Source organism: Paramormyrops kingsleyae, chromosome 14 (assembly GCF_048594095.1).
Source record: "Paramormyrops kingsleyae isolate MSU_618 chromosome 14, PKINGS_0.4, whole genome shotgun sequence".
NCBI classification, from domain to species: Eukaryota; Metazoa; Chordata; class Actinopteri; order Osteoglossiformes; family Mormyridae; genus Paramormyrops; species Paramormyrops kingsleyae.
The window spans coordinates 13,261,325-13,288,020 of record NC_132810.1 but is presented as its reverse complement, the minus strand read 5'-3'; the positions used below and the strand labels follow the sequence as shown (position 1 = coordinate 13,288,020).

Below are 26,696 nucleotides of genomic sequence, written 5' to 3'. Positions count from 1 at the left end.
TAATCCACACAATTAAAAAACATTTCTCTAAGTGATTATCTGTTGCCCTTAGTGTGCGAGTGTGTGAGTGACTTTAAAATAGAGCTCCATCCAGGCTAAGCTGCTGTTTCTCAGGATAGATGCTGGGTTACCCTAATTGGATAAGATAAGCTAAACTGATCCGGCACATCCCAATGCTTAACAGCTGTAACATTATTTATAAATATTTCAACAGATCCACAGCTGTTTCCACATTACTTTCTTCCCTTTGGATGACCTTCTCTTGCTGCTATTGTGGATGAAAATGTTTTAAGCTTTGATAGAACATGGGGTATAAGGTTCTATAACTTGTGTGGCCCGTTTGCATATTTAAGTTGGAGGACAGGGACAAGCATGCAAGTAGATGTAGTTAATAAAACAACTGGATTTTTCAGCTGTATGAGGGTAGCTGGATTAGGCTCATTTTAGGCTTGTTGCAACGTTTAGCTTTATTTTATGCACATAAACTTAGGCAATGCGGTGTCTTAAGAAATGGGAAGTTGAAATCCAGAGCTTAACCTCTGATGTCCTCTGATGAGAGAAAGCTTCATCAGGGTGGTAGCACTCCATGCAGAGTGTCCCCGACTCGCAGACATGCTGATGTCAAAATAAGCATGAAATAAAGACAGTAAGACTGAAGAATTTTTTTGTTGTTGTTAATGTTGTTTAATCTTGTGTAATAGTAAAACACAACATTTTTGAAAGAATTTGCTGCATATACTTTTGTACATAAAGATAAGTATTTAGGCTACTGTTAAGAAACTTCTTTAACACTGAAGTGTTCGTTAACTTCTTCAACACTGTATTTCAGCAAGGTGAGCTGATCTGCATTGAACTGACAAAGTACAAGTGTCAGGGATCCGGGCGGCTCAGACACGAGAACGTGGCATAGTGCACACAGACAAAGGCGGACGACCCACTTGCGGCTCAGAGACAGATGGGGATTTATTTAAACGAAACAGAAAACACTAGAAACGCAACAAAACCAAAAGGACCATGAGGGATCAAAAACTAAAAAGGGATTAACAAAGACTAAACAAAAACTGGGCAGGTAAACATAAGACAGATGTAACTTCAAAACCGTAAGACAATCAACAACGACAATCAACGAACCACTGGGGAACTGAACAGAAGCAGGAACTAAAATACTAAGGGGTAACGAGACTAACACAGGACAGGTGAGGCTAATTAACAAAGACCAGGGAAACGGGGCACAGGTGAAACGAATAAACTTAAAGGAACTAAAAACAGGGAAACTAAGAACTAACCAAGGAATAAGGAACCAACACTGGGGAATTACAGACAGGTAAAGACAAGCAGGGCCACAAGGAACAAAACAAAAACCAACTACAAAATCAAACACAAGAAATAGAGAAACTCAAATGAAACACTAGGGATCAAAAATACAAAAACAGAGGCAGTGGGATTCAAACACAAGGGTACACAGACAACTGACTGCTCAATGTGTTGAGCCATGAGGCCAACAGAGAACAGAGGGGAAAACACAAAGACTAACATGAAGGACGGGATGACCAGCAACACCTGCTGGTCAAACGGGGAAGGGACACAGAGTGAGACAACAGGGGCTGACCCTGACAACAAGAATATATTTTGCAATACAACATTCATCATTGGCATTTAACAGCACAAATGCAGTAAGACTAAAAATGGATATTGACCAAATGTCTTATGCCTACAAAGACGCTGGGACAGAGCCAAGACTTATTACTAATGCAAACTTCAGTCTGAGGATAGCAGGAAAACCAGTTCTGAAACAAGCCTGTTGATTTGTTTGTGCACCTTGTGTACTTTTAACATTTCTTCCTAACAACAATAGGATCTTAGCATTTGTATCTAGTGGTGGTATCTTGCAGGCTATGGTTTTAAGGTGATAGTGGTTTTGTATGGCTGCTGGAGAGAGAATATCATCTCTATTACCTGGGATCAAGTGCATGAGTAGGAGAAGTCCGACTGCACCGTTTGCCGACACAAAGACATAGCCAGTGGCTCACTGGCCAGATGTTTTCCCTACACCACAGCAGCTTTTAAAGGGTATGGAATTGCAGGACCATTCTTGCTGAAGATATTGAAGAACTCAGTGACCTATTGCTCTGGTCGTCCAGCATGGCGTAGATTATTCTCCTTCACTGTGCTTGCCGACTGGATAAACATTCAAGAGGAATATTTTGGAATATGATTTGCCACTGAAGCCTCCTCCACACACTTTCATGCATTTAGATACAACAGCAGCCACTCTAGCTTTATCCGTGCCCCCGCCACGATCTGCCCGGGGAAGAGAGGATTTAGACGCCCATGGTGCTGGACTTGGGCGCAGAGCAGTTGGATGATGATCGCTATCGCATTCGCTGAATTTGACAGTCACCCCACAGCACCCAGCTACATGTCTGCTTGAAACACAGCATTTAGAACAGATATTGTGTGCCTTTAGTGTTCTTTTCAATTGATCCAGGGGCATTTCTCTGAAGCCGTTGCACTTTTGTAGTAAGTGCGGTTTACGGAGTACAGGGTAATGCTTGTCTGGGTCCTCAGCAGAGGAAGGGAAATTTGAGAAGGGGGAAATCTCAGCTTTATGTTCACTATGGCTTTTGGTAAACCTGTCCTTTCTATTTGTGGCATCCACCTGTACTGAAGCCTCTATGGAAGCTTTTCCACTATTGGGTTGACACCCCTTGCACTGCCCAAATATAATAGTCCTTGTAAATATTCTTCTTGTTTTGCAGATTCAATATCAGACAGTAAGTCACACAGCTCTCTGAGACTTTGGTCCTCTTTGGGTGCTATTTTGGGGAATTTATCAAGCTTTACATAAAGAGCACTTTCTTTTGCCACTGGTGACCCATACATCTCCTACAGCTTCTCCCAGATGGAATGTAAACCAGCAGACAGATTTCTCACACTTACTGAATTAATGCGGTGTGTGTGTGTGTGTGTGTGTGTGTTCAACAGACTTTGTTCCTATCCATTTCATTAATAGATCCATCTCTTCTGCTGCTCTAAGATCTAATTTCTCAAAGACATTAAGGAATGACGACTTTCAGGATAAATAATTCTCAGGCTTGTCATGAGCCTTGTCTCATGAGCCCTGATGACACCAGTCGATTTCATGTCAGATATTTTGTTAGATCGGATGTGGTTGTGTCACTGTGGTAGGGTGCAGCAGTGGGCAAGTGATTGCTAAGGTCGTGGGGCGGGGTCACATCATGATTTGATTGCCTGTTGAGGGGGCGGGGCTTACACTGCTGTTCTACTGATCTACTGGCACAAGCATTACTATCTGCAGGATGACTGGTAGATGGCCTTCTGGATCTGGGGGTTCATCCTCCTGCCCTTCTCCTATTGGTAAGTGAGGGGAATAGCTATGTAGCATGTGCTCATCCGTGAGGTATGTATGTTGAGTCTACTGCCACCGGAATGTGTGTCTATTCATGTATCTTCGGTGTGTTGCTGTGGACTTTGCATAGCTGATAGCTGTGATATGTGCTCATTTGTTGCCTGTTACCGGAAGTGATATCAGCTGGCTAGGTTTGCAACTGCAGCTTCTATTGCTGCTGCTTCTGCCAGAGAGGCCTCCACCCCTTTCTCTTTATAAAACACCACGTGTCGCATCCTGGCAGCCATTACTGTTTTTGCTTCAACCTGTGTCTTTGAAAAGGCAGGCCCAGCTCAGGTGGCTTCAGCCTCAGCATGCACTCTGCTGGCTGCCATAGTGACGCTTGGTATGGCGGAATGGCTGGTTCTAGATCAGGCTCCTAGGGCTGCATTATCCACCTGTAATGTGGATGTGTGGCACCTCAGCCCTTGCTTGTGATACCACAGCTGTTGTCTTGGCCTGAATGCTGTGTGAGACGGGGCAGCATGGGAATCAGGACCTGGGAAGGGGTCCATACTCAGTTATCCAGCAGGTGAAACACCTCCACACAATGGCTCCAGGACACACAGGGTAAGTCCGAGAGTGTTTATTGTGTAAATGGTGTGAAACTGAAAATGCAGATACACACACTGGTACAAGTACAAGGTAAAATGACTCTAACAAAATGCATTAGGTCATCCAAATACATGTAGACGGATAAAAATTAGGATATGTATCAACTTGTATGTATAAACTTCAGGTAAGTATGGTAGGTGTAAACTTAAGCACAAGATCTCACCAGCTCTGTGCATCGATAAAAATGTTTAGCTACTATTAAAAAACTTTAACCTGTCTTTTAACAAGATAAACTGATATGCAGTCAAGTGAAGTGAAACAGTACAAGAATATATTAATAACATTAATCATTGGGGTTTAACAGCACAAAATGCAGTCAAATAAAATATGCATATTAACTGAACATTTTTATTTATAGGGAATATATTCAAAAAGAGAGAATTACAAAAGATTAACGCATGAACATTCCATTGTTGTCTTTCTACCAACAGAGTTTCTTAATCACTCACTTCCTGATCCTTGTTCCCTTATTCACTAGCTTCCTGATACACTTAAAGGGCCAGTAGATGTCTCCATAGAACATGTAAAAATAAATGGCAGGGCCAAAACAATGCATCTTATAAAACGTGCTTTGAAGTTATGATGCATTATTTCTTTGAATTAGATTGGATTGCATGTTCCCCCATTTTGTGATGGGGTTTCCAACCACAGTACAAAAAACTGGTCAATTGGAAATTGCCAGATTGTCCAGAGGTGTGAATGGTGAGTGTGCCATGTGATGGGTTGGTGCCCCATTGTGGGTTATTCCCTGCATTGTGCCCTTAACTTCTGTGATAGGCACTGTACCCCCTACATTCATCAGTGGGTTCAGAAAAAAAATCAGCCAGTTAATTTTTTTTTTGTTGCTTTAGAGCCTGAAATGAAAACAAAGAACAGAACTGAAGTTGTCAAGCTTCAGTGCAACTAATAATAATAATAATAAAAAATAATAATAAATAACTAATAAATATTCAATGCAACTAATAATTTCCAAAGGGAAAAAATTGCATTAGTCCTGAAAAATAATCACGAATGGAAAAACAAGAATAACTGAGACTGACAAAGAATCAGCCCCCTTTACCAATACCTTGTGGAACCCTCTTAGGCTTTTTTTTTTACAGTCTTGAATGTCTGGATACTTTCCTACCAACTTAGCACACCAAGATTGAGCAGCATATCTTCCTTACAGAAACTGTTCCAAATCAGTCAGATTGGATGGTGTCCACTGGTGGGCTGACAAGTGCTCCAGTTCCTGCTGCAGAAAACCCCCCCACAGCAGGATGCTGCACTCACCCTGCTTTACCATAGGCATAGTGTTCTTTGGACACTGACCTGTATTGTCTTTCCGCTAGATGTTCCATTTGGCACAGAGGCCAAAGAGTTCGGTTTTGGTCTCATCTGACCGTAGCACCTTTTTCCACTTGGTCTCAGAATCTTCTAGTTGTGTTTTGGCAAAGCTTAAACCAGACGTAATGTGGCTTTTCTGGAAGAGTGGCTTTTTTGAAACATTCCCATACAAGTAAGATTTGTGATATTGTTGTCACATGCATATAATGGCCACTCTTTGCAATAATGTCCTGCAACTTCTTCAGGGTTGCCAGTGGCCATAAATCTAGGGTGACCAGATAATCCATGTCATGGAGAACACTTTGAGCTACGACAGGATTTGTAAACTACTATTTCAATATAAAGGACCCGGATTTCACTTAAGCACCAAGTTGCTGTGTGCTGATTGGTCAGTCTCCTATAATCATGCGTGTCACTAATGTTAAGGTGGATTTGTCAAATCAAGCAAACAAACCAGTCAAAGCACATGAAGAACTGAACTAATTAGACAAGCACAGGAGCCTTTCAGTTTTGAAGTAGATTGTAAATAGAATTGAGTTCATAGTAACTAGTTCTTTTAAGTGACCCAGTGTTAGGCAGGGAGGCACCATTCATCTTTTTGACAGGATGATTCTGTTTTATACCCACTGCACATTGAAGTGAAATATGGTTCGTGTTGGTCATAGTGCAAATGAGAATAAATAGAATGTATACACTGAAACATATAAACATTATATAAACATGACATTTTAGGAAATAGACAAAGACATGCAGTTAACCACTTGACTGGTGGGGAAAGATTATGAAAATCCGGTACAGATATTTGGCATGGAAGCAGAATGTGCAAAAAATAAATAGAATTGTGAGTTCATAGTTACTAGTTCTTTTAAGTGACCCAGTGTTAGGCAGGGAGGCACCATTCAAGCCTCATTGTGTCCCGGATTTGAGGCTGCAGATCCTCCCACCAGACGGCAGTGGAGCAAAGAGGTCATAGGAGGGCTGCCATGGCTCCCTGATGATGCCAGCAGGCCTCTGGATGCAGCAACAGCCATCGTGAACGTCCAGCAGGGAAGGCAGAACACTCCTGCCGACCTTCTCCCGGGCTATGAAGCCGTTTGTAAGTAGACCATAGCAAGCAAGTAATAACTTTGTACAGTTCCCTTCTGATACTTTCATGACTATCCAAGTCTTGATTTATTATTCAAGTTAAATATTCCCATTTTGTTATTTATTCCTGTGTCCTTGACCAGGATAAACAGTTAGAAGATAAATAAGTATTTCATTTATTTACATATTCAGGTTTTGCAAACATTTAAATAAAACACCTAAGCTATAGCTCTGAAATATGGTTATCTTTGTATTTCATAATTACTTCAATAAAATGGCTCAAGTAACATCATAGGGTTTTTAAAAGTTTTCTATTATTACAGAGAAAAGCTTCAGGGAAAAACTGTACTAAAGCACTGTGACTCCTATTATTCTGCTAAGAAAGACATTGTTCTTTAAAACTTGGAATGAGTATATTGTGTAACAACAATGTTTTTAATAATACCTAAAATCTGTACACATTCAAAGATATAAAGCAATTTCTCACTGTCTGTTATACAGAAGTATATCATTCAGTTCCTGTATATCTTCATAAATGCTATGGGTACGATCTCCCAGGTATCTGTCAATTTACATTGGCTGTAGGTCTTCCATAATGCATCCTTATAACGGTTTGGTCTGACATGGAGAGCAATTTAAAATATCATTTATGGTTATTCTTTTATGGTAATTCATTAAGTCAACACCACTTTACAGACACACTCAATTACAGGCATTGCAGGTTTAACGTTGTGCGTCTGTATCTTTCATTATCTTGCCAGCAGTAAAGGTTCATTGCGGAGTCCTTCTGAAGTTTAGCACAGTGAATGTTTCCTGAAGTTTTCTCTGTGTTCAGAGAACCCGGTAAAGATGGATCTGTTTGAGAGTGTCAGGGTCACTGTCCATCCCAAGGTAGACATCATAATTTAATGGCAACTCCTCCACCCAAGGGCTTATGTCTAAGCCATCCTACAGGACAACACAGGAAATGTGTTGCAATTAACCAAAAGCTTCATGAGTTATTTTCATTTTGCAACCAGTCACAAGTAAGAAGCTGAATACAGTAATAAATGGGGAACACTAGTTATTTGGGGAAGATACTGATTGCTGTCACCCTGAACAGAAAAAAATAGTCTTCGGTACATCTCTCATAATGCTCTTTCATAATGCAGCAAGTGGTAAGTATTGCATTAGCTAACCCACCAAGCTTTCACAATCTGCCAAACAAACTGACCACCAATATTAACATCCCAGTTCACTTAATATGGCATTTTTCTTAACATGATGGCTGTACAAGCTGGTAGAAGCAAGTGGCACACTTACGCCGCTCGGTTGGAGAGCAGAGAGCGCCTCTTGCATACTGGGAACAGTAACTAGTAGCGCCCCTTTCTTTCTGACATTCTGCTGGATGCACAGCCATGCTCTGAAACAAGACAAGACAGGAAAGAGCAGACGAGGTTTAACTTTATGTTTAGCATTTCATGGATTTGGAAATGAGCTGCTTTTTAAAAACCTGGAGTGTAATCTTTTTGTTTCTGTGACAGTCAAATTTCAGTGACGATCATATTGTGAGTGGGGCATCGGTGTGGAAATGGGGTAACCTCTGAGCCACTTGCGGAGCTTGAACGAGATGACAAAATACCTCGTCCTCCACTGGGAAAGGGCTGATCGTGCGATGCAATCATCTCCGTTGTTTCATTATGTTTTTAGCTCTGGTGCTGCTAACTTTGAACACTCATTAAGTTTAAATATTGGCCAAGATTGACACTTTGAACTGATGCCAATATCTTGATTTTTAACAAATCTCGGTAGATACTGATATGTAAATCAATATATCACACGTCTCTACATATTGTTTGTTCCATAAAGACAATATGTAATGCAGAATTGTAATGACAACAACAACAACAATAAACAGAGAAATATGTTACTCAAGAATTATGAGAAAAACCATCATCTTAGTTCTTGTTTTGCAGATTGGGGAAAAAAAAAATCACAGTTCATATATTATCCAGAATCATGCAGCCCTACTAAGGACTATAACTTAATTTGTCCATCCCCCTACTGTTCATAATACATGGGAGATAATGATATTCTTGTAATAGATGCTCCCTGGGTTACGATGGTCCATGTTATGATATTTTGACTTTACGATGGGTAGATGTTTTTCATTTTCAGTACATTATTCAATAAATTACATGAGATATTCAACAGTTTTTTATAAATTATGCTTTGTGTTAATGATTTTACCCAACTGCAGGCTAATGTACATGTTCTAAACTTGTTTAAGGTAGGCTAGGCTATGATGTTTGTTAGGTTAGGTGTACTGTATTAAAATGCATTCTCACCTTATGATATTTTCGCCTTATGATAGGTTTGTCGGAACATAACCCCATTGTAATCCAGGGAGAGGCTGTACAGGTAAAACAGTTTGTTTATTCTCTTTTTCTCTCAGTTTTACATACTACTGTGATATGCTTATTTTTACAAGTATTTATTACATTTCTGAAAAGCATACAGGCTAAATTATCAGGGTTACTACCACACATCTGGTGTGACACTCATACTTTCTGACTCACACTCACGCAAGAAATCTTACGGCAAGTTTATATTATTCCATTATAAACCTAAAATTAGCTGCATCAAAGGCGTTTGGGTAGTTTGCAAACCCTACAGACTATTTACAAGTTAATAAAACTTTTACATACATGTAAATGTGTCTGCATACAAATTGAAAATCTCACGCCAGCCAGTTGGCCAAAATTGGTAACACTATATTATACAAATTAAGCTATCAAGCCTATCATCCCCTGTGTCTGGGACAGACTCCCTCATCCATTGGATAAGTGTTAGGATAGCAGATAGATGGATGGATGGATGATAATGAGTATATAGCTGAAACTTGGGTATAATGGAGTATAACTGCTGTGTATTATTTTGAGTAGTGTTATTCAGTATAAACTACAGTACTAGTAGTATTTTACAAATCATAGATTAGGTGTCGAAATGGACAATTATGTTGACCATAAAACTTGTATCTATTTACAATCTACTTCAAGCAAGCAAAACAAAAAAAGGTTAACAATGCTATTGACAAGAACCAAATATTTGTGCTTTTTCCCATACCTTATTTGGCTGTCTTGATCAAGAAAGTACTCAAACACATTGTTCAAAACAACAACGTCAGCACTCTGAAGAAGGCCGGGTTGAGTACAGATATCTGCATGTACAATCTCAGGAGAAAGTCAGAAGACAGAGCAGAAAGTTACACGTCTTGCAAGTAAAAATCAAAAGGCTAAAGATTACAAACATTGGTCAATATGCAAAAGAAATCTTACCTCAATTCGGTCAGCGAAGTCATACTTCTGTACTACCATCTTCTGAAGACCAATAAACTCTGAACTGATCTCCACGCCAACCAGTCTAGCTAGTGAACTGTACAGGTACCCCTAGGGAAGCCACGCTTCATATATTAGTGCCAGTCAGGACAGGACAACAACTACAAGTTATACAAATTACATTTTGGCATTTGGTACCAGTAACTATCATGTTACTGAAAGAGCCTCACAAAAGAGTTTCCTAGACAGGGATCAGACTGTCAGAAAGAGCGCTTCAGGAACAGGAGTGAGAACTACTGGTCTATTATCACACTGTTCTGCCAATCTGCATACACAAGCTGCAGTTGGACCATTAATTGCTATAATGCAATCAGAATGTATTTCACACAGGATACCAAGGCATTCCCCAAAATCTTTACAAAGCTGGTACTAATAACAGTAACTTACAACCTGACCTCATAAATTCATAATCAGGATGACTTCTATATATTCAAATATATGAGGATTGTAAGGCTGGAAACATTTTTTGGAGGTTCATGGATTTCACTCACTTGACAAAATTTTAAAACTTGTGAATTTAAGATATTTACAAATGTACCTAAGCCTTACCTTTGTGTGGAAAGTAAACAATTTTGTTTTGAAGTGCCAGAAGATAATCTATAGTTAACCATCAAATCAGGCAGCAAAGTCTCAAATTTTGTATTTCAATAACACCAAAAAAAAGACATAAGTTTACAAACGAGAGGAGGCCATTCGGCCCATCAAGTTTGTTTGGAGAGAACTCAACTAATAGCTCAGAGTAGAGGTTTGCACGGGACTGATCCCTTTCATCCCGCTTCCGCAAGTTTCTGTCCCGCTCCCGCCTGCTGAATCCCACAAGCAAGGCTGGTGGAGTGTAGGGTGGGCCAAAAATTTTAAATGCTATAATATCTTGGCTTATAAAAATTAAATAAGGTACCAAATGTATTTGTTGCCTAACTGACATACAGGAATTTATGAAACATAGGCTACATTATGTGGACATGACTCCGGCTGCGAATTAAAGATGTGTTTTACATAAGGGTATATTCGGCTAACCAGTTTTCCATAAAAAAATACAACCAACAATGTTTCTAACTAGGCTACAGACCTGAATTAAAAATATCTAAACAGTCTCAATAGAAACACTTCAAAGTCAAAATGATAGAAATATAGGGAAACACTGAAATTTGTGGCGCGGCTCTGCGTTAATTCCAACCTCAGCAAGTGCGCTCATTGCTCTTCCATTCTTCCCGTGTCCCAGATAGAGGTCTGCGCGGGACTGATTTCTCATCCTGCTCCCGCCCGCTCCCACAAGTTTCTGTCCTGCTCTAGCCCGCTCCCGCAAGAAACACTGAAATGTAGACCCGCGCCGCATGCTTCTGTGCTGCGTCCCGCGAGTCCCGCGGGTGTCCCGCCCTGTTGCAGACCTCTAGCTCAGAGTTGTTAAAATCTTATCTAGCTTAGATTTAAAATAACTAAAGGTTTTAGCTTGCACTACACTAACAGGAAGACTATTCCATTCTCTAACTACACTGTGTAAAGAAGTGCTTTCTCAAATCCATTTTAAAATGTTCTCCTGCTAATTTCCACCTATGGCCACAAGTTCTAGTATTTAAACTAATATTGAAGTAGCCATTTGGCTGAACAGCATCCAGACCTGTTAGAATCTTATATACCTGGATCATGTCCCCCCTTAGTCTCCTTTGCTAGAGGCTGAACAGACTTAGCTCAGCTAACCACTCCTCATAAGCCCTACGTTAAAACCTTTCCAAGGGAACCTTAAAAATATGTTTAAAGACAGTCGTACCGCATAGAGCACTGCCCCAAGCCGGGAGCCAACATCGACCAACATCAGTCCAGTTAGGTCTGGGAGAACATGATGGAACAGAAAACGTAGCTCCATGATAGAAAAAGAGTGCGAGATGAACTCTGGGGACAGGACAAGGTAAAAGGCATAAAGTCAGTTACTGTTTCACTGAGACATACATGCATATGTGAGGTGATCTCCCTGTCCTGCATGGTTAAAAGCATACAGTTATCTGACAGAATATTCATTAGATTGTCAGTTTTTTGCTCCAGTTACTAGCTTATTATTGCGAAAAACATAATAATTTACTATTACTAAAATAATGAGGTGTAATTTGTTATCGCTATTGGAAAGGTAAAGTCTAGCAGCTGTATTTTTGTACTTTGGCTTAGCTACCTACCGAGAGGAGCTGTTCTTTGGGAGCCACAATGCAAGCAGTAGTTACGACTCAGCTTTCCCTCCTCGCAGAGGGCATCCACCGCTTCCTCGTCATACAGGAAGGCATCGACGTGAGTCCGCGAAGACTGTCGGATCTGAAATTTTTTTAACTTTGCTGACTCCTATTTTTAGACTCCTATTTTTAATTATGTAGGCAATAGATTTGCTGCTGTGTGCTATAGTGTCAAACTACACATCGTGTCTGAAAGTCATGTCCTCATGCAAAATAATTTCAAATTAGAAGAATGGGAACCTGCCTTCTGAAGAGCGAGGGACTCCGAGGAAAATGTGGCTTCTGGTGGCACGCTGGTCCTGAGATCTTCTGCGATGCTCTGGAGTACAACTTTCTCATTGTCGATGAAGTAATTGTCCAGTTCATCTGAAAGTAAATGTACAGTATTAGGTCAATAAAGACCGCGGTTCAATAAAGTCCTTTTTCTAATAACTACTTATCTAATGCAGGGTGCTGCCAAGTCTGGGGCATATGCCACCAAGCCCAGAGCCGTGTGCACACACAGACACTCAAATACTGTACCACCCCAACTAACTCTTTGGACTGCTGCAAGAGATCAGTGAAGCAAGACAGAGCAAACAAGCAAACTGTATAGTCAGCCCTCGTAAATTCGCGCTTCGTGATTCGCGAATTCATAGATCCGCGAAACTTTCATTCTACTGTTTTTTATAAGATACTTTTAACGTGTGTATGTATTTTTGTAGTTAGCGCACACATAGTATTTTTACAGCCTATTATTTCTGTACATCTTACGTTTCCTTTACGTATTTCATTGAATTGTACCTTGCTTAAGTATATGACTTCTGTCAATAAGTTTACAGTCTCGTTTGTTTACTCATTTTACCTTACTGTGAATGCAAAAGAAAACGGCAGCCAATGCCGTGTTCTATCAATTAGTAGGGGTAACATTAGTATACTGCACTGTAAATGTGCTAGGGTGACAAAGATCCGTTACTCCATTTTTACATCAACATTTGTTTTATAAAAGGTAATGCATTAAGCTAACTTTTAAATGAAATTAAAGTGTTTCGGGAGCATGACTCGGGTCATATTTAGGCTTTAAACTGTAGAAATAAGCACATATTACCATTTTTAGTGACTCTACCAAACATCCGCGAATCCTCATTCGCGACGGGTCCTGGATCCTCACCTCGCGAATCTCCGAGGTCTGACTGTACACAGACCCATAAACTAGAGGTGTGACACTCTCCTCCGAGTCTATATAGTCAATAAATTATTCAGAGATTAAGTAACTGATTGATTAAAATATGTAATTTGAAAACCCAGCTACAGACAGCCAAAGAAGTGTTGATATTAAATTTAATCCTTGTATCTGTATTTTCAGTTTAGCACAGCAAGTTATGTTACAATTAAGTAGCACCTTGATATTTGACTTTCGTGATTGTAAAAAAACTCATAACGGCCCAGATTTAATACCTAAAATGACTCTAGAACTTTATAAACGTTTCTTTTATACGTACCAGACTGGTTAGCTAATAGCATAAACAATTCATGGTGTAGATGTATGAATGAGATATAGATACACGCAGTTCATTCTGCAAGATGCTGCACATTGCATTCTAACAAGTTTACTTGATTACCTGAGTTTTTCATCCACTCAACCAGTTTAGGAAGCTCGCGAGGATCTACTCGAGACAACAGGTGCATAATTTCATTTTTTGCTGCCGATAAATCCATTTTAAATAACTGTTATGTTGGAAAACAAACGCAATGCATGGGCTAAAAACATCGAACACGTTTTTGCTAAGAATAAACGAAAATCCAGTTTGCTGTGGTCCCTGTTTTTAAGGAGGAACTTAAATCTTAAATCAAGTACATATTGAAAATTCTCCGACGGAAAACCGATTTACAGCGGAACAAATAAATATATAGTATTACTATTTAATGTTTTGATAAAAAAATTAATCTCGCTAAAACAGATTATGTGGCTAATTACAGTAATTTACACAATACATCCTTAAGAGAAGATGGGGGAGCTCTAATTTGAATAAGGGGCGGGGCCAGTCGACGAGAAGACGGTTTTGTTTTTGTTATACTTTAACCCGGAAGTAGAAATTTGCCCCGGAACGTTTCAGGCTCACTTTCGATGACGTCTGCTAATGGTCCATATCTGTGTGTCAGCTGGCTAGCGGAAAGTACAGGTTGTTTTTTTTTTGTGGTTTACATACAGCTTTCAGAAATATTCCTTATTTAGCCGTTAGTCGTATGAGGATGATTGACGAGCCATTTTCTGTGTTTTGAAAATAATCTACGTTCTTTGGATATTAGGGCCTTGGATAGGTAGCTGGCTTTCGGGGTCTTGGTCAACGCATCGATATTTGTCTTGTTGACTTTTATCATAGCTAAATCTCGCGTCGATGGCTTCAGTATAAGTCCTGCGTATAGATAAGTTAACAGTCCGCGAGGGGTACATGTATCTAATCATTTATTAAGCTTTAGTAACGTGTTACTGATTTTTTTTCCTCATTTTCCCATGTAGGTTTCAGGTTGGTGGACGTCACTGTTGTAGATAGTTAAGTTTTCTGCTTCTGAAATCTCCTCGCAACTGTACCCTGTATGGCCTGATACAGGAGATTTCATCTGAATTTGAAACGTAGCCGAAAAGGTCTTCTTTTACGTACACTAATTCTTTACAATTTATAGGTAGGTGAAATAGTATTGCGGTCGTAACCATACGCAGGAGTTTTATCTTTAACTTTTTTGTAGTTCTAGGTAATGGTAATCGATTAACTTGTGTTGTTTTAGTTACAGGTGCTACCAAGGTAGTCAAAATGGTTTTGGCCGATTTGGGAAGGAAAATAACTTTGGCGTTGCGCTCACTGAGCAACGCCACTATCATAAATGAAGAGGTAGGTAAATGTTTTTTTTTTTTGAGTGAGGAGTCCTTGGTGTTATAGAAAAATAATGTCAGAAATATATTTCGCACCCAGTTAAGATAGTGGAAAGAAAATGTTGGGGTTAAGTGCAATATCGTTATTTCTTCTGCTGGATTTATGACGTCGCACATAAACTTGATCATGCAAACTAAGAAAACACTGCATGCAAATAGTCATTCAGCTGCTCCGAATTAGCAATTGATATGTTTTTAAAACTGATACCAAAGGTGTATATGTGAATCTTTTATTAAATATTGGAATATTTGCTGTTTACCAAGATTGAATATTTAAACGAATTTGTGTTTTAATGGTAGTAAAATTTTACTGCGACCATGGGAAGTTCCCAGTGTAATCTGTAGCATCTGTCACAGGTTTTAAATGCTATGCTGAAAGAGGTGTGTGCTGCCCTTCTGGAAGCTGATGTTAACATCAAACTGGTAAAGCAGCTCAGGGAAAATGTCAAGTAAGTGCATTTTTATGTTACTGGTTTATAATTTTGATTTCTGTATTGCAGTTTGCATTGTAGCACTTTGGTTCCAAGCACTTTTGAGTCATGGTGTCTGTCTAGACCAAAGGTCGGCAACCTTTTTAAAGCAAAGAGCCATTTTCTCCTAAATGTCTGACCCAAGATTTACAAAGAGCCACAATGGGTAAAGAAGGGGGTTTGACATACGATTTTTTAATGTGATATGTGTATATATGCATTTAATACAAAAATCAAAGTTCAAATAGTTAAAAAAAAAAAACAATAAAAAAAAAAAACAATTTTCGGGGTGCATCTCAGGTTTAAATCCATTAGAATCATTTAAATGCGTAACAGCTCATAGGTGACTAACAATACAACACTGATTAGTTCTGTAGCGATAGTCTTCACCCTCATCCCTTCTTTCGTTTGGCTCTGTCGTCTGCTCTTCGCTCTCCACTTCAGTACTGTAACTATGCTGACCGAGCAGTGCAAAATGTACTCACCACTCTGAACTCTGGCTATAATATGTAAACCAGAGAAAATATAAGAATTTTTACGAAAACCTGGGATGGCGTGGTGACGATTTACTACAAAAAGTATATGAAAGAATTAGGAATTCCAATAAACGTTGAAGCATACATCCAATCTCAGGTGCTTAAGAGAACTCCGGAAAGCATGCCATTTAACCAGAGACGTAATCTCGTTTTAGCAAATGACTTTGAGGAAGATGTAAATTATGCAGTTAAGACGTAACAGAAGCACGCGACGGACTGCCTAATTCACATATACTTAAAGAAATATGTAAACGAAAAATATTAACCCATAAATAAATTATGTTTACGAAAGTATCATAATATGTTAAGACATGAAAATGTGAATTCGCCTATCATCATGAGAAGAGCCGCCACACGTGTCTCGCAAGCCGCCGGTTGCCGACCCCTGGCCTAGACAGTAACTCTGTTTGACCACGATGGACTTTTTCTGCAATTCGAGATGCTTTCCACATGAAAGGTTCTGAGTGTCTCTCTCATCCCTGCAATATAACGTTTTTTCCCAGGGCAGCCATTGACCTGGAGGAGATGGCCTCTGGTTTGAACAAGAGGCGGATGATTCAGCATGCAGTTTTCAAAGAGCTTGTCAAGGTTTGTGTCAAAAATGCCGAAACCTGTTTTCTTATAGCAAGTCTAGTTCATATATACATTTAGTTGACCATAATGAAGATACTCAAATTGGCTCTGTTTGGTCTTGTTTTGGTTTTGAAAATACATTTAACTTGTATGTCTGTTCTATTTGATTTGCATTGAAAGATTTTGCGGTATCAAAGGAAAGCGGTGCAGCATTTTGTATGTACAGTTAAAATGTGGCGCTGAATGAATGTGCATGTTTATCCTCTTTACTACTGTTAACTGTTTTTTTAAAAGTATAATGACAGGGGTGGTCAATATTTTCAGACTTGATCACGATCCACTATCTTATCATGGTTCTTTTTCATGTTAATTTTTAAGACTACAAGTTACTTAGCAGTGCAACCAAACTAATTACCCTATTAAAAAAATATAGCACTACAAAGTAATAAAACCTAAAAGAAACATACATACTCAGCATATTCTTTTTTGAATGCTTGAAAAGTTCTGTAGTGCTACCGTCCAGTGTGCAACCTTTACAAATGTTGCAAATAACTGTGTCAGATTAGGAAAATCCAAACTAGTTCCATATTATCAATGTCAAATTAATTTTATGGACCAGCTCCTTCACATTGTCCATGCAGCTACGTTGGCAAATAGGGATTGTGTTGCATGTTGCGCATTGCATGTTAGGATGAGGGCACAAAAGGATGAGAGGAAGTAGTCCCAGGCCCTACCTTCTGTTGCCGTTACCAGTTTACTGGTGTGTTGAGACAAATTGAACTGACATGCAGTAGAACTGTAACTGATAATGTGCCCTGTAGAATGATCTCTGTGTAATGGAACATTGTGGAGGCATTTTAATCCGTCAAGATAAGGGTTGTAAAGGGGCAGTAAATTTCCAGAAACTTTCCATTCCATTGGAAGTTAAGCTTGGGAATTTTAGAAATATTTCAAGTTGGAAATGTTCCATGGGAATTATCAGGAATACATGGGAATTATCAGGAATACATGGGAATTATCAGGAATACATGGGAATTATCAGGAATACATGGGAATTAACAGGAATACATGGGAATTAACAGTAAATTCCTAGAATTTTTATTCATGACCTAATATCGTCAAATTACACATCCCTAATGACAGTGATTAAAAGATCATTAAATAATGACTGTTTGTCCTCCTAGCTGGTGGACCCAGGAGTCAAGGCATGGACTCCAACAAAAGGGAAAAATAACGTCATCATGTTTGTGGGACTTCAAGGCAGCGGGAAAACCACCACATGCTCAAAGGTACACTTGTGTGTTTGAGCCGTGATAAGGACAGTGCAGGGCATGTGATTAGACTGAGCCCCCAAAGATAATGGCGTCCGTTTTGTACGAAAACCCGAAAGTGTGCTCGTAGTTTTGAATTAAGAAATAAAAAATCAAATGTATAAATTTCTTTAGAATTTAGTGTGAATCGTGGCTGGGGGGGATAGCACATTAGGTAGATGACAAAATTCCCATTCGACTAATATGTATTTATATATGTATATATTCATGTAATTTCTGTAGCTGGCCTACTACTACCAAAGAAAAGGTTGGAAGACCTGTTTGATATGTGCTGATACATTCAGAGCTGGTAATGTCATTTGGCGCCGTCATCTTTCGTACATTTACTTTATTTGGCGAAACAGACAAAGGCAGACCTAATTCTGTTCTTTTTTTCTCCCTTTTTAAGGTGCTTTTGATCAACTGAAGCAAAATGCTACCAAAGCCAGAATTCCTTTCTATGGAAGGTTTGTCATGAACAAAATTCATTGCACAGGTCTTCCCGGGGAGTGATGCTGCATTTTATGGCAAAATGTTTGTTTATGCAAGACATTGTCAAATTTGTAATCTGCTGACGTAACGGAAAGGTTTGGGGAAATGTGCAACCGAAATAAAACATTTAGCCTGAAGTAGAATTTTTAACAATTATTCTTTATCAGAATTCTTTGGATTTTTATTTTATACAAAAATCCATGTTTTATGCCTATCTGGGAGCCATTGACTTTTGAATAATGTAGTTAACACAACCATCAACTCTAAAATTACTTTAACTAAGTTACTCCATTTTTTTGTCTCTTTTCCCTAGTTATACTGAAATGGACCCTGTTGTCATTGCTGCTGAGGGTGTTGAAAAATTCAAGACAGAGAACTTTGAAATAATTATTGTGGACACGAGCGGTCGACACAAACAGGAGGATTCTCTCTTTGAGGAGATGCTTCAGGTTTCCAATGCAGTGGTGAGTAAAAAATCATGTCAGATGGTAAAGTTAGTCTAATGATTAAAATGGCTGAATTACAATGAGAATGCATGTTCTACTTCAAAACTATTGAAGAGCACATGGTCATGGTATATTCTGCGTTCTATATATGTATCTGCATAAAGTTGCACTCAGATTTATTCAACCTCCCTTAGACTGCAAGGATTTACATATTTAAACCACATGCTTTAAAAATTACATATGTATTAGCTAAGTGAAATTCAAATGAATAATGTATATTTCTGAGTAATATTGTACATTTGTAATACAACCATAGGATAATTCAGCCTGCGTTCAGTTCTGCTTTTTTGAATTACTTAATAGACTCTTAGTCTACAAACTATGTATTTGGGAATGTGATGCTGATATATGATTGACTACATCTGTGTTGCATACACAAATCCCACCTATGCATGTATACAAGCTGAGCTGCAAAATGGCTCTCTCAAAAAAGCACTCCCACAAGTGGAGAGAAGAAATAATTACATTACACAAGAAAAGGCTGAGGATCCTATAAGATTTCTAAGACATAAAGTTCCAAGAGACACAGCTGGCAACATCAGACGCAAGTTCACAACTTGCAGCAATGTTATCTGTGTGTGTAAGAACAGAATTGCTGTGATAAATCCCTGTAGGACCCATAGGACGACCTGATGAAAACAGGAACAACTTTTTTTTGGTGAAAATCTAAGAACATTAAACAAATAAGGGCATGATGGCCGCACAGCTCACTGCATTAGACTCTAGAACAGTGTTTACCACTGCACACTGGATTGATCCACATTACACCTGACCCAAGCAATCAGGAGCTCCAAATACCTTACAGGTGTGCTGGGAACTGGGATAAAGCAAAAATGTGGATCCGTCCAATGTACCCTGAGGACTAGTTTGGGAAACACTGCTCTAGACTGGGAAGCAAAGAAGTCAGCTTGAGTATGGTAGAAGGAATGTGGACAAGCCTATGAAGTGACTTGACTGGATCTATGGAGCAGCGGTATGTCTGGCATAAGGAAGGAAATGCTTATGACAAGACGACAAGCCCCCCACGAGTAAACCATGAAGGTGGCTCAGTCCTTTTCTGGAGTTCTCCTTCAGGGACTAGCAGGTTTTACTCTCCTACTGGCATCATGGATTCTTTGTAATATCAGGATGTTCTGCCAAAGAATGTGATGCCTTCAGTTAGGGCTGGGCGATAAAACGACAGCAAAAATGATCGCATTATGGTTTCTCCTCGATATCAATCTGGCAAATATTCAAAAGTTCAATATGATTTAAGACCTGGTGACACGTTTTGCCTATGAAATGACTTCACTTCCTCTATGACTGTTTATCTGGACCACCATGGAGCACATGAGCAGACACAGACTCACACAGCCAATAAAATCACAACAAGAGGATTATTGAACAAAAATTAAAATGTAATATGGCAGGAAGGAAGACGAAAGAACACAATCAAAACAGGCCGACTCACTGGGAGTGCAGGTAAGTCCAAGCAAACCACCCAATAAGTGGAATCCAAAATGAAAGTGCACAGTAAAATTCAGCCTGGTACAAATCCACACAGAGATACTCCACAGAGAATGCTAGCAGCGGTGATTTTCACTAAAATAACCTGACCTGTCTCCATTTACCTATGCACAACAGACGCACAGCAAGGTTTGACTTAACACTCCACATACAGCTATTCAAGCAATACTCAAGTAATGGGAGAGAGAAACTGGAGCACTTGCAGTCCATTCAATTTGTCATCCTATTCAAATTCTGTTTAAGAGGAATCTCTTTAAGAGGAATCCTAAGGGAATTTTAAGCATGAACTAAGCCTCAAAGTAAAGGAATTATTATTGAAAATAACTCAATTATGTCGTTATAATTATCGATATCAACTGATATGAAGTTTTTTTTTTTTAAACACGATAATGTTTTTGGCCATATCGCCCAGCCCTGCCTTCAGTACATAAATTGAATCCTGGTGATAACTGGACTTTCCAGCAAGATGATGATCCAGCACATAATTCCAAGTTGGCCACCGCTTGATCATGGTCCTTGAGTGGCCATCTATGTCCCCCAGTTTAATTCCCAGTGAAGATATTTGCAAGCTGAAAGCATTCGTGCAGTGGTCTCAGAAGCTTGTGAGCACATACAGCAGTCATATCATGGAGGTCGTTAAGGGTAATGGATGCTCGACAAAATACTGACACATCACCAGTCTGTCTTGCAGTTATGACGGTTGAATAATTTTTGTATGGGTGTTTGTGTATATCAAACTTACAGCACGACTGACAATCATATATATTATTCAACCGTTTAATAGATTACCTTTTTTAATTTGGCTCTGCCTGAATGATTCTGAGTTGGTCTTCATTTAGGTGTGTGAATCCAGTATTAAATATCTGTCAGGGTTCACTTCCAAAGATAACCAGAAAGTATGATATTTGTTGTCAGTTCACAGCTGCCTTAGTTATTTCAGTCACCTAATATTTGGCTTTTCTTCTTCAAAAGCAACCCGACAACATTGTATACGTCATGGATGCCTCTATTGGCCAGGCTTGCGAAGCCCAAGCAAAGGCCTTCAAAGACAAAGTCGATGTGGCGTCTGTGATTGTGACTAAGCTGGATGGGCATGCCAAAGGTGGCGGTGCTCTTAGTGCGTAAGTAACGTGTGCTCACACTCGTGCTTTGGGAGTTCGTGCTAGGTACCCAGTCACTGCACTCCTGCACCACACCACACTGAGCATGTATCGGTACATTATGTAATTAATGTCTATTTGTGTTTGATAAAGTGCAGCAAGAAAATAGGGCTGGGTGATATCATATCGATATTATATCACGCATGTGCAATAATCACCAGGGCTTCAGATGACAGGCGAAACATTTGTCCACACATCAGCTTTTTGGTACGATATGGACATTTATTTACGCCTATAATTTGGTAAGCAAATTAGTGGTATGGGTAAAATATTAATGAGATGCATTTTGAGACACTCAAAAGTTGGTAATCTGTATAAACTTGCCGTAACTTATTAAATTCAGTTAGTGGGGCACACCAAATAATACTGTTTTGGTATACTATGGTTTGGTATACTTCAGTGTGATATGCACTGTAGCAGGGCACTCCATATAATACTGTTTTGGTATACTATGGTTTGGTATACTTCAGTGTGATATGCACTGTAGCAGGGCACTCCATATAATACTGTTTTGGTATACTATGGTTTGGTATACTTCAGTGTGATATGCACTGTAGCAGGGCACTCCATATAATACTGTTTTGGTATACTATGGTTTGGTATACTTCAGTGTGATATGCACTGTAGCAGGGCACTCCATATAATACTGTTTTGGTATACTATGGTTTGGTATACTTCAGTGTGATATGCACTGTACTGGCGGTGAAGAAAGGAACAGCTCAGCAGCCACCACATCCTTTAAAAGAGAGGATCTTGTGGATAAACAGGATAAAAAGACATTGGTGGTGTGGCAGAACTTTTTGCAGTTTAAAGTTCAACATGTTTATTAAACATATGGATATGTTGAATTTATACAAATTAGTTACTTTTCAGCGTCATAAAATGCTTCAATATTTTAGCCGTACTATTTATCTGCTTGCCAAATTATGGGTGTAAATAAATGTGTCTATGTTACCGAAACGCTGGCGTCCAGCCAAATGTTTTGCCTGTAGTCTGAAGCCCTGGTTGTTATTGCGCATTAGTGATATAATATTGATATGATATATCGCCCAGTCCTACTAGAAAAGTGTATTTTGAGCTGAATATAGTCAAGATACAAAGTGGTCCTGATGGCTAACTTGTGTTATCTTTGGTGAAATCACCACTGGTCCTTATGGATTGCAGATCTATGATTACTTAAAATCCAGTGGTGTTTCAGCTCACTAGGAGGTGCAGTAATCATTGTTTATAGCTCAAATGTCTTCTGCCATTTTTACAGGGTGGCTGCAACTAAAAGTCCCATCATCTTCATCGGTACTGGCGAGCACATCGATGACTTTGAACCTTTCAAGACGCAGCCATTCATCAGCAAGTTGCTGGGTAAGAGCAGGACAGTATTATGTCAGGACTCCTTATTCCTCAGATTCCACATTCAGGAAACTGCAGCTACATGTCGGCAATGGGGTCACTGTCTGTGCTGGGCAATGCAGAGCACAGTGGCACTGTGAGCGCCAGCCATCAGAAGCTGCTTTCTGTTTAATGCTGTGTCTCATACAGGTATGGGAGACATAGAGGGTTTGATAGACAAGGTGAATGAGCTGAAGTTGGATGACAATGAGGAGCTGATTGACAAGCTGAAACATGGTGAGAACCACTCCTTTGGTAGCTCTTATCCAGTCAGAAATTGAAATTGAGAAAGTATTCTTCAGAATACAAGTCCTGAATAATGAAACACACTAACAATGTATAATTTGTTGGAGATTAAATGCAGGTGTAAATATTAATCTGTAATACCCATATTACAGCACTAATAATTGGCATGTATCTTATCACTTGATTAATTGAGATGTGTTGATTTCTAATGGAGTAAGTCTCTCTTCTGTCTCCAGGTCAGTTCACGTTGAGAGACATGTATGAACAATTTCAGAACATCATGAAAATGGGGCCTTTTAGCCAGATTATGGTAAGTGTTTTTAATTTTGAAATTTGGGGGTGCACCGTGCTGCCTTATTTGTGCTGGTGAATTTGCAGATATTAACCATTAATAATAATCTGTTACTGCTTGAAGTGGGCATTGGTGGAGCTTTGCTGAAAATGCTTAATACAGTACATTTTAATGCAAGTGTTTTTCAGAACAATGAAAGAATTTAAAGTGAACAGTCGGGTGGTTTAGATGCCAGTAACTGCTCTTGGTCTGTATTGTCTGATTGGTATTGATGCTGTCGTGGAACGTGGTGCAGTGGAATGTTGTGGGGCAGAGGTCAGATAGCAAGAGAGAGCATAAGCATAGGAGAGCAGAGTCCAAATGACGTTATTGTTCAAGGTGCACCGGAAACCCTCTCCACCATCTGTTTAGTGTAAAAGGTACAAACTATATTTGGTAATGTGCAGCTGTAGTGCATGTAAATGTAGTTTGAAAAGAATGTTCTGTAATGAACATGCAAGTTGAGCAGGTACACAAGTGGTTCAGTGTTCACAGGTAGTGATTTTATATAGTACAAAAAAAAATACTGATGGACACATGTAGAAATGAATTTATAGATTTGAATCCATTCTCTTTTGGCCCTAGATTGGTGTTGTGTTTCAAACATAAACTGGACTGTTACATTGATCAGTGTATAAGTCTGACAGGCTATAGGCTTTGTCATACGGAATGTGATGTACAGTAGGAATTGGAGTGGATTGGTCATTGTGGCCTGTGATGCATTACTATGTGGCCAGGGAATTTCATCTCGAGAGGGATACCTTTTTAATGATTCCTCGGCATTGTGTGTTAAGGGAATGATCCCCGGTTTTGGTACTGACTTCATGAGCAAAGGCAATGAGCAGGAATCCATGGCCAGGCTGAAGAAGCTCATGACAATCATGGACAGCATGAATGACCAAGGTAAGCGAGCACCCCCGACACTGCGGAGGGAAATGCTAGTCTCTCCTGGAAAAGGCAACCACCTAAAGTTACTGTCAAAATATCTCAACAGTTTACCCTTAGTCAACATCAACCTGAAGCAGTTCTAAAATTTAACTAGTGATCTTCATGACCAAAGAGCATGCACATACATTACCTGTTGATACTACACAATAGTAAACATTGTCTGTTTCTATTTAATTTAAGCACACTGATATTCAGGTGTAGTGACATTGCAGCATTCAACTCTGTATGAAACTTGTCTTTCTGTTTGTTTGGACTTTTGGTCTTGGCTTACTAATATTCTGGGTTTCTGCAGAACTGGACAACAAAGACGGTGCCAAACTGTTCAGCAAGCAGCCCAGCCGGGTGCAGCGAGTGGCCCGGGGGTCCGGTGTGGCCACGCGTGACGTGCAGGAGCTGCTGACACAGTACACCAAGTTCGCCCAAATGGTGAAGAAGATGGGTGGCATTAAGGGGCTCTTCAAAGGTACTCCCTCATGGGGGGCTGCGGGCAGCATGGCATCCCTACCCTGTAATATGCTAGTGAATAATCTATTTATAACGTGGACAACTGTTACTCCATCGCAACAATGTTCACATTTTAACATTTATCTGACACTTGAGTGACCTACGGTCGTTACGCATGTGAGATGACAATGCAGACTGTTTGCTTTTGATAAGCTTTGCTCATAGCCAAGCCTGGCAGCTGTATATTACATGGATAGATCTGTTGCATGCATTCCTAATACCCTGATGAGCTGTTCTTTAAGCATTTCAGGTATTCATATACAACATCTCATAAGAAATGGTGCTGGTAAAATTTACTCTAAGTCCAGTGGCTCGCAGCTGTAGGTGTGAATTAGGGCTGTTCCATATGACAGTATCGATAATCGAACTGGGAGCCATAACCTGGTGTCTGTCTGTGACTAACCTGTGATTTAGTGCCTTTGTGGGAGAAGTAGGCTTAGGTTACACACAAATCTTTTTTTATTTTCTTCTTTAAATTCCACATACGGTACACGAAGGTATCAGTGTCTGTAAATGTCGGTTGTAATGGTGGTTCATGGCAAGGTCTTACCGTAAGTTTTGTGAATCATTGCTTTAGATGTTTTTTGACACATGTATTTAAATCATAATGAAACTTGACCCAGTGATCAGTTTTTTAATCACAGAGACTTGAAAATGAAAATGAAAATTAGCTCCCACCTCCCCCTGTTTAGCAGATCATACTCTATATAATATATAATTTAGTTTTTCTTTCTTTTTATTTCATGGTTTCATGGTTTTCTTTTGGCTAATGAAAGTTTATGGTCCTGCTTGTGTGTGTGTTTGGGAGTGGGGTGCCAAATGACTATACATGATTACCATTTATCCACATATGTGATATGTAAAAAAAATTGTAAGTATTGGCCAGCCCTAATTTGCATATTGTAGATTATCTTTGCATCTTGTCTGTTTGGCGCCACATGTTCTTGCTGCCGTATGCACCAGAATTTCTGCCTGGGATCAATAAAGTTAATCTTTCTTTGCAGGAGGAGACATGTCCAAGAATGTCAACCCATCTCAGATGGCGAAGCTGAATCATCAGATGGCCAAGATGATGGACCCCAGGGTTCTACACCACATGGGTATGAATGTCATGCTAATCTAGAATCGACCTGCCAATAGCCGTTTTTGTGGAAAAGCATATTGATGGAATTCATTTTTTGTTAACCTGGTGCAATTTCGATGTAGGTTTTAATAAAGGAACTCTTATTACTTCTTATAGGTGGTATGGCTGGCCTGCAGTCCATGATGAGGCAGTTTCAACAGGGGGCAGCTGGCAATATGAAAGGAATGATGGGATTCAACAACATGTGAACATCAACCTTAAATTTCACTTTAAATAAAATGTAGTGAGCAGCAAATCAGTTGGTACCCATTTTTAAAAGATTGTTACCCCATCTTTGTGAATAAATGCGCAAAGTAACCCATTACCTTGCTAATTACCTGCGATTACTATAGTAATTGACAGAGGCATTCATGAATGGGGTTTGAAGATGGTTGACCATGTTTTAAAAATGATCTCCCTTTGGCACAATTACTGGACAGTATAGACAGTGTAAAGCTATCTAGTATCTAATGTGTGACAAGATTTTGTCATGACTTGTATAATAAAATTTGTATGGCAAATTTTAAAGTTTACTTTTTCTCTCACGCCCTTTGGTGTGTTATGAGCAGGGTCATTATTTAGGTGTTGACAGTTGTTGCACGGTGTGTTTGACAGGAACAGAATGCTTGGATGGTCGTTAATGTTGTAATAAATATGATTAA

General features: G+C 39.4%; 2 protein-coding genes and 1 long non-coding RNA gene across 11 annotated transcripts; 2 read left to right on the top strand and 1 right to left on the bottom strand.

Moving 5' to 3' along the window:
- The first annotated feature begins 3,269 nt into the window (after positions 1 to 3,269).
- Positions 3,270 to 12,393, top strand: LOC111855023 (uncharacterized). Of its 3 annotated transcripts, none has more exons than XR_011982594.1 (5): positions 3,270 to 3,378; positions 3,856 to 3,979; positions 6,285 to 6,446; positions 8,790 to 8,836; positions 11,974 to 12,090. It is a non-coding gene; the product is annotated as an uncharacterized lncRNA (long non-coding RNA). The 3 variants fall into 3 exon arrangements; XR_011982593.1 differs by adding an exon at positions 12,264 to 12,393 and having other exon boundaries at positions 3,310 to 3,979; XR_011982592.1 differs by adding an exon at positions 12,261 to 12,347 and having other exon boundaries at positions 3,310 to 3,979.
- On the bottom strand, positions 6,497 to 14,044 carry LOC111855020 (uncharacterized). Of its 5 annotated transcripts, XR_002840803.2 has the most exons (9): positions 13,634 to 14,042; positions 12,277 to 12,398; positions 11,982 to 12,114; positions 11,582 to 11,703; positions 9,754 to 9,864; positions 9,542 to 9,648; positions 8,764 to 8,828; positions 7,739 to 7,838; positions 7,347 to 7,384 (listed from the first exon to the last, which is right to left on the bottom strand). XR_002840803.2 is itself a non-coding variant. In XM_023833597.2 (8 exons), the coding sequence occupies exons 1-8, from the start codon at positions 13,728 to 13,730 to the stop codon at positions 7,268 to 7,270; spliced, it is 816 nt and encodes a 271-aa protein (XP_023689365.1). In that variant the 5' UTR covers positions 13,731 to 14,044; the 3' UTR covers positions 6,497 to 7,267. The 5 variants fall into 5 exon arrangements, 4 of the variants coding, with proteins under 4 accessions (XP_023689365.1, XP_023689361.1, XP_023689364.1 ...); XM_023833597.2 differs by lacking the exons at positions 7,347 to 7,384; positions 8,764 to 8,828 and adding an exon at positions 6,497 to 7,291 and having other exon boundaries at positions 13,634 to 14,044; XM_023833593.2 differs by lacking the exon at positions 8,764 to 8,828 and having other exon boundaries at positions 6,497 to 7,384; positions 13,634 to 14,039.
- Positions 14,045 to 14,069: 25 nt separating this feature from the next.
- Positions 14,070 to 26,562, top strand: srp54 (signal recognition particle 54). 3 transcript variants are annotated; one of them, XM_023833591.2, is made up of 17 exons: positions 14,070 to 14,194; positions 14,533 to 14,696; positions 14,805 to 14,902; positions 15,301 to 15,392; positions 16,453 to 16,537; positions 17,707 to 17,811; positions 18,076 to 18,142; positions 18,242 to 18,299; positions 18,638 to 18,788; positions 21,309 to 21,457; positions 22,755 to 22,855; positions 23,033 to 23,119; positions 23,365 to 23,438; positions 24,254 to 24,362; positions 24,700 to 24,870; positions 25,916 to 26,011; positions 26,152 to 26,562. In XM_023833591.2, exons 3-17 carry the CDS (start codon positions 14,825 to 14,827, stop codon positions 26,241 to 26,243), a joined length of 1,515 nt encoding a protein of 504 aa, XP_023689359.1. In that variant the 5' UTR covers positions 14,070 to 14,194; positions 14,533 to 14,696; positions 14,805 to 14,824; the 3' UTR covers positions 26,244 to 26,562. The 3 variants fall into 3 exon arrangements, with proteins under 3 accessions (XP_023689359.1, XP_023689358.1, XP_023689360.1); XM_023833590.2 differs by having other exon boundaries at positions 14,799 to 14,902; XM_023833592.2 differs by lacking the exon at positions 14,070 to 14,194 and adding an exon at positions 14,205 to 14,333 and having other exon boundaries at positions 14,799 to 14,902.
- Positions 26,563 to 26,696: the final 134 nt, after the last annotated feature.

Coding starts and splice junctions, on each gene's coding strand:
- srp54 (XM_023833591.2), top strand. CDS start 14,825: ATGGTTTTGGCCGATTTGGGAAGGAAAATAACTTTGGCGTTGCGCTCA. Junction 23,120..23,364: donor GATTGACAAGCTGAAACATG/GTGAGAACCACT, acceptor TTCTGTCTCCAG/GTCAGTTCACGTTGAGAGAC. Junction 24,363..24,699: donor GGACAGCATGAATGACCAAG/GTAAGCGAGCAC, acceptor GGGTTTCTGCAG/AACTGGACAACAAAGACGGT.
- LOC111855020 (XM_023833593.2), bottom strand. CDS start 13,730: ATGGATTTATCGGCAGCAAAAAATGAAATTATGCACCTGTTGTCTCGA. Junction 12,115..12,276: donor AGTCCCTCGCTCTTCAGAAG/GCAGGTTCCCAT, acceptor AAAAAATTTCAG/ATCCGACAGTCTTCGCGGAC. Junction 7,385..7,738: donor CTGCTCTCCAACCGAGCGGC/GTAAGTGTGCCA, acceptor GTTGTCCTGTAG/GATGGCTTAGACATAAGCCC.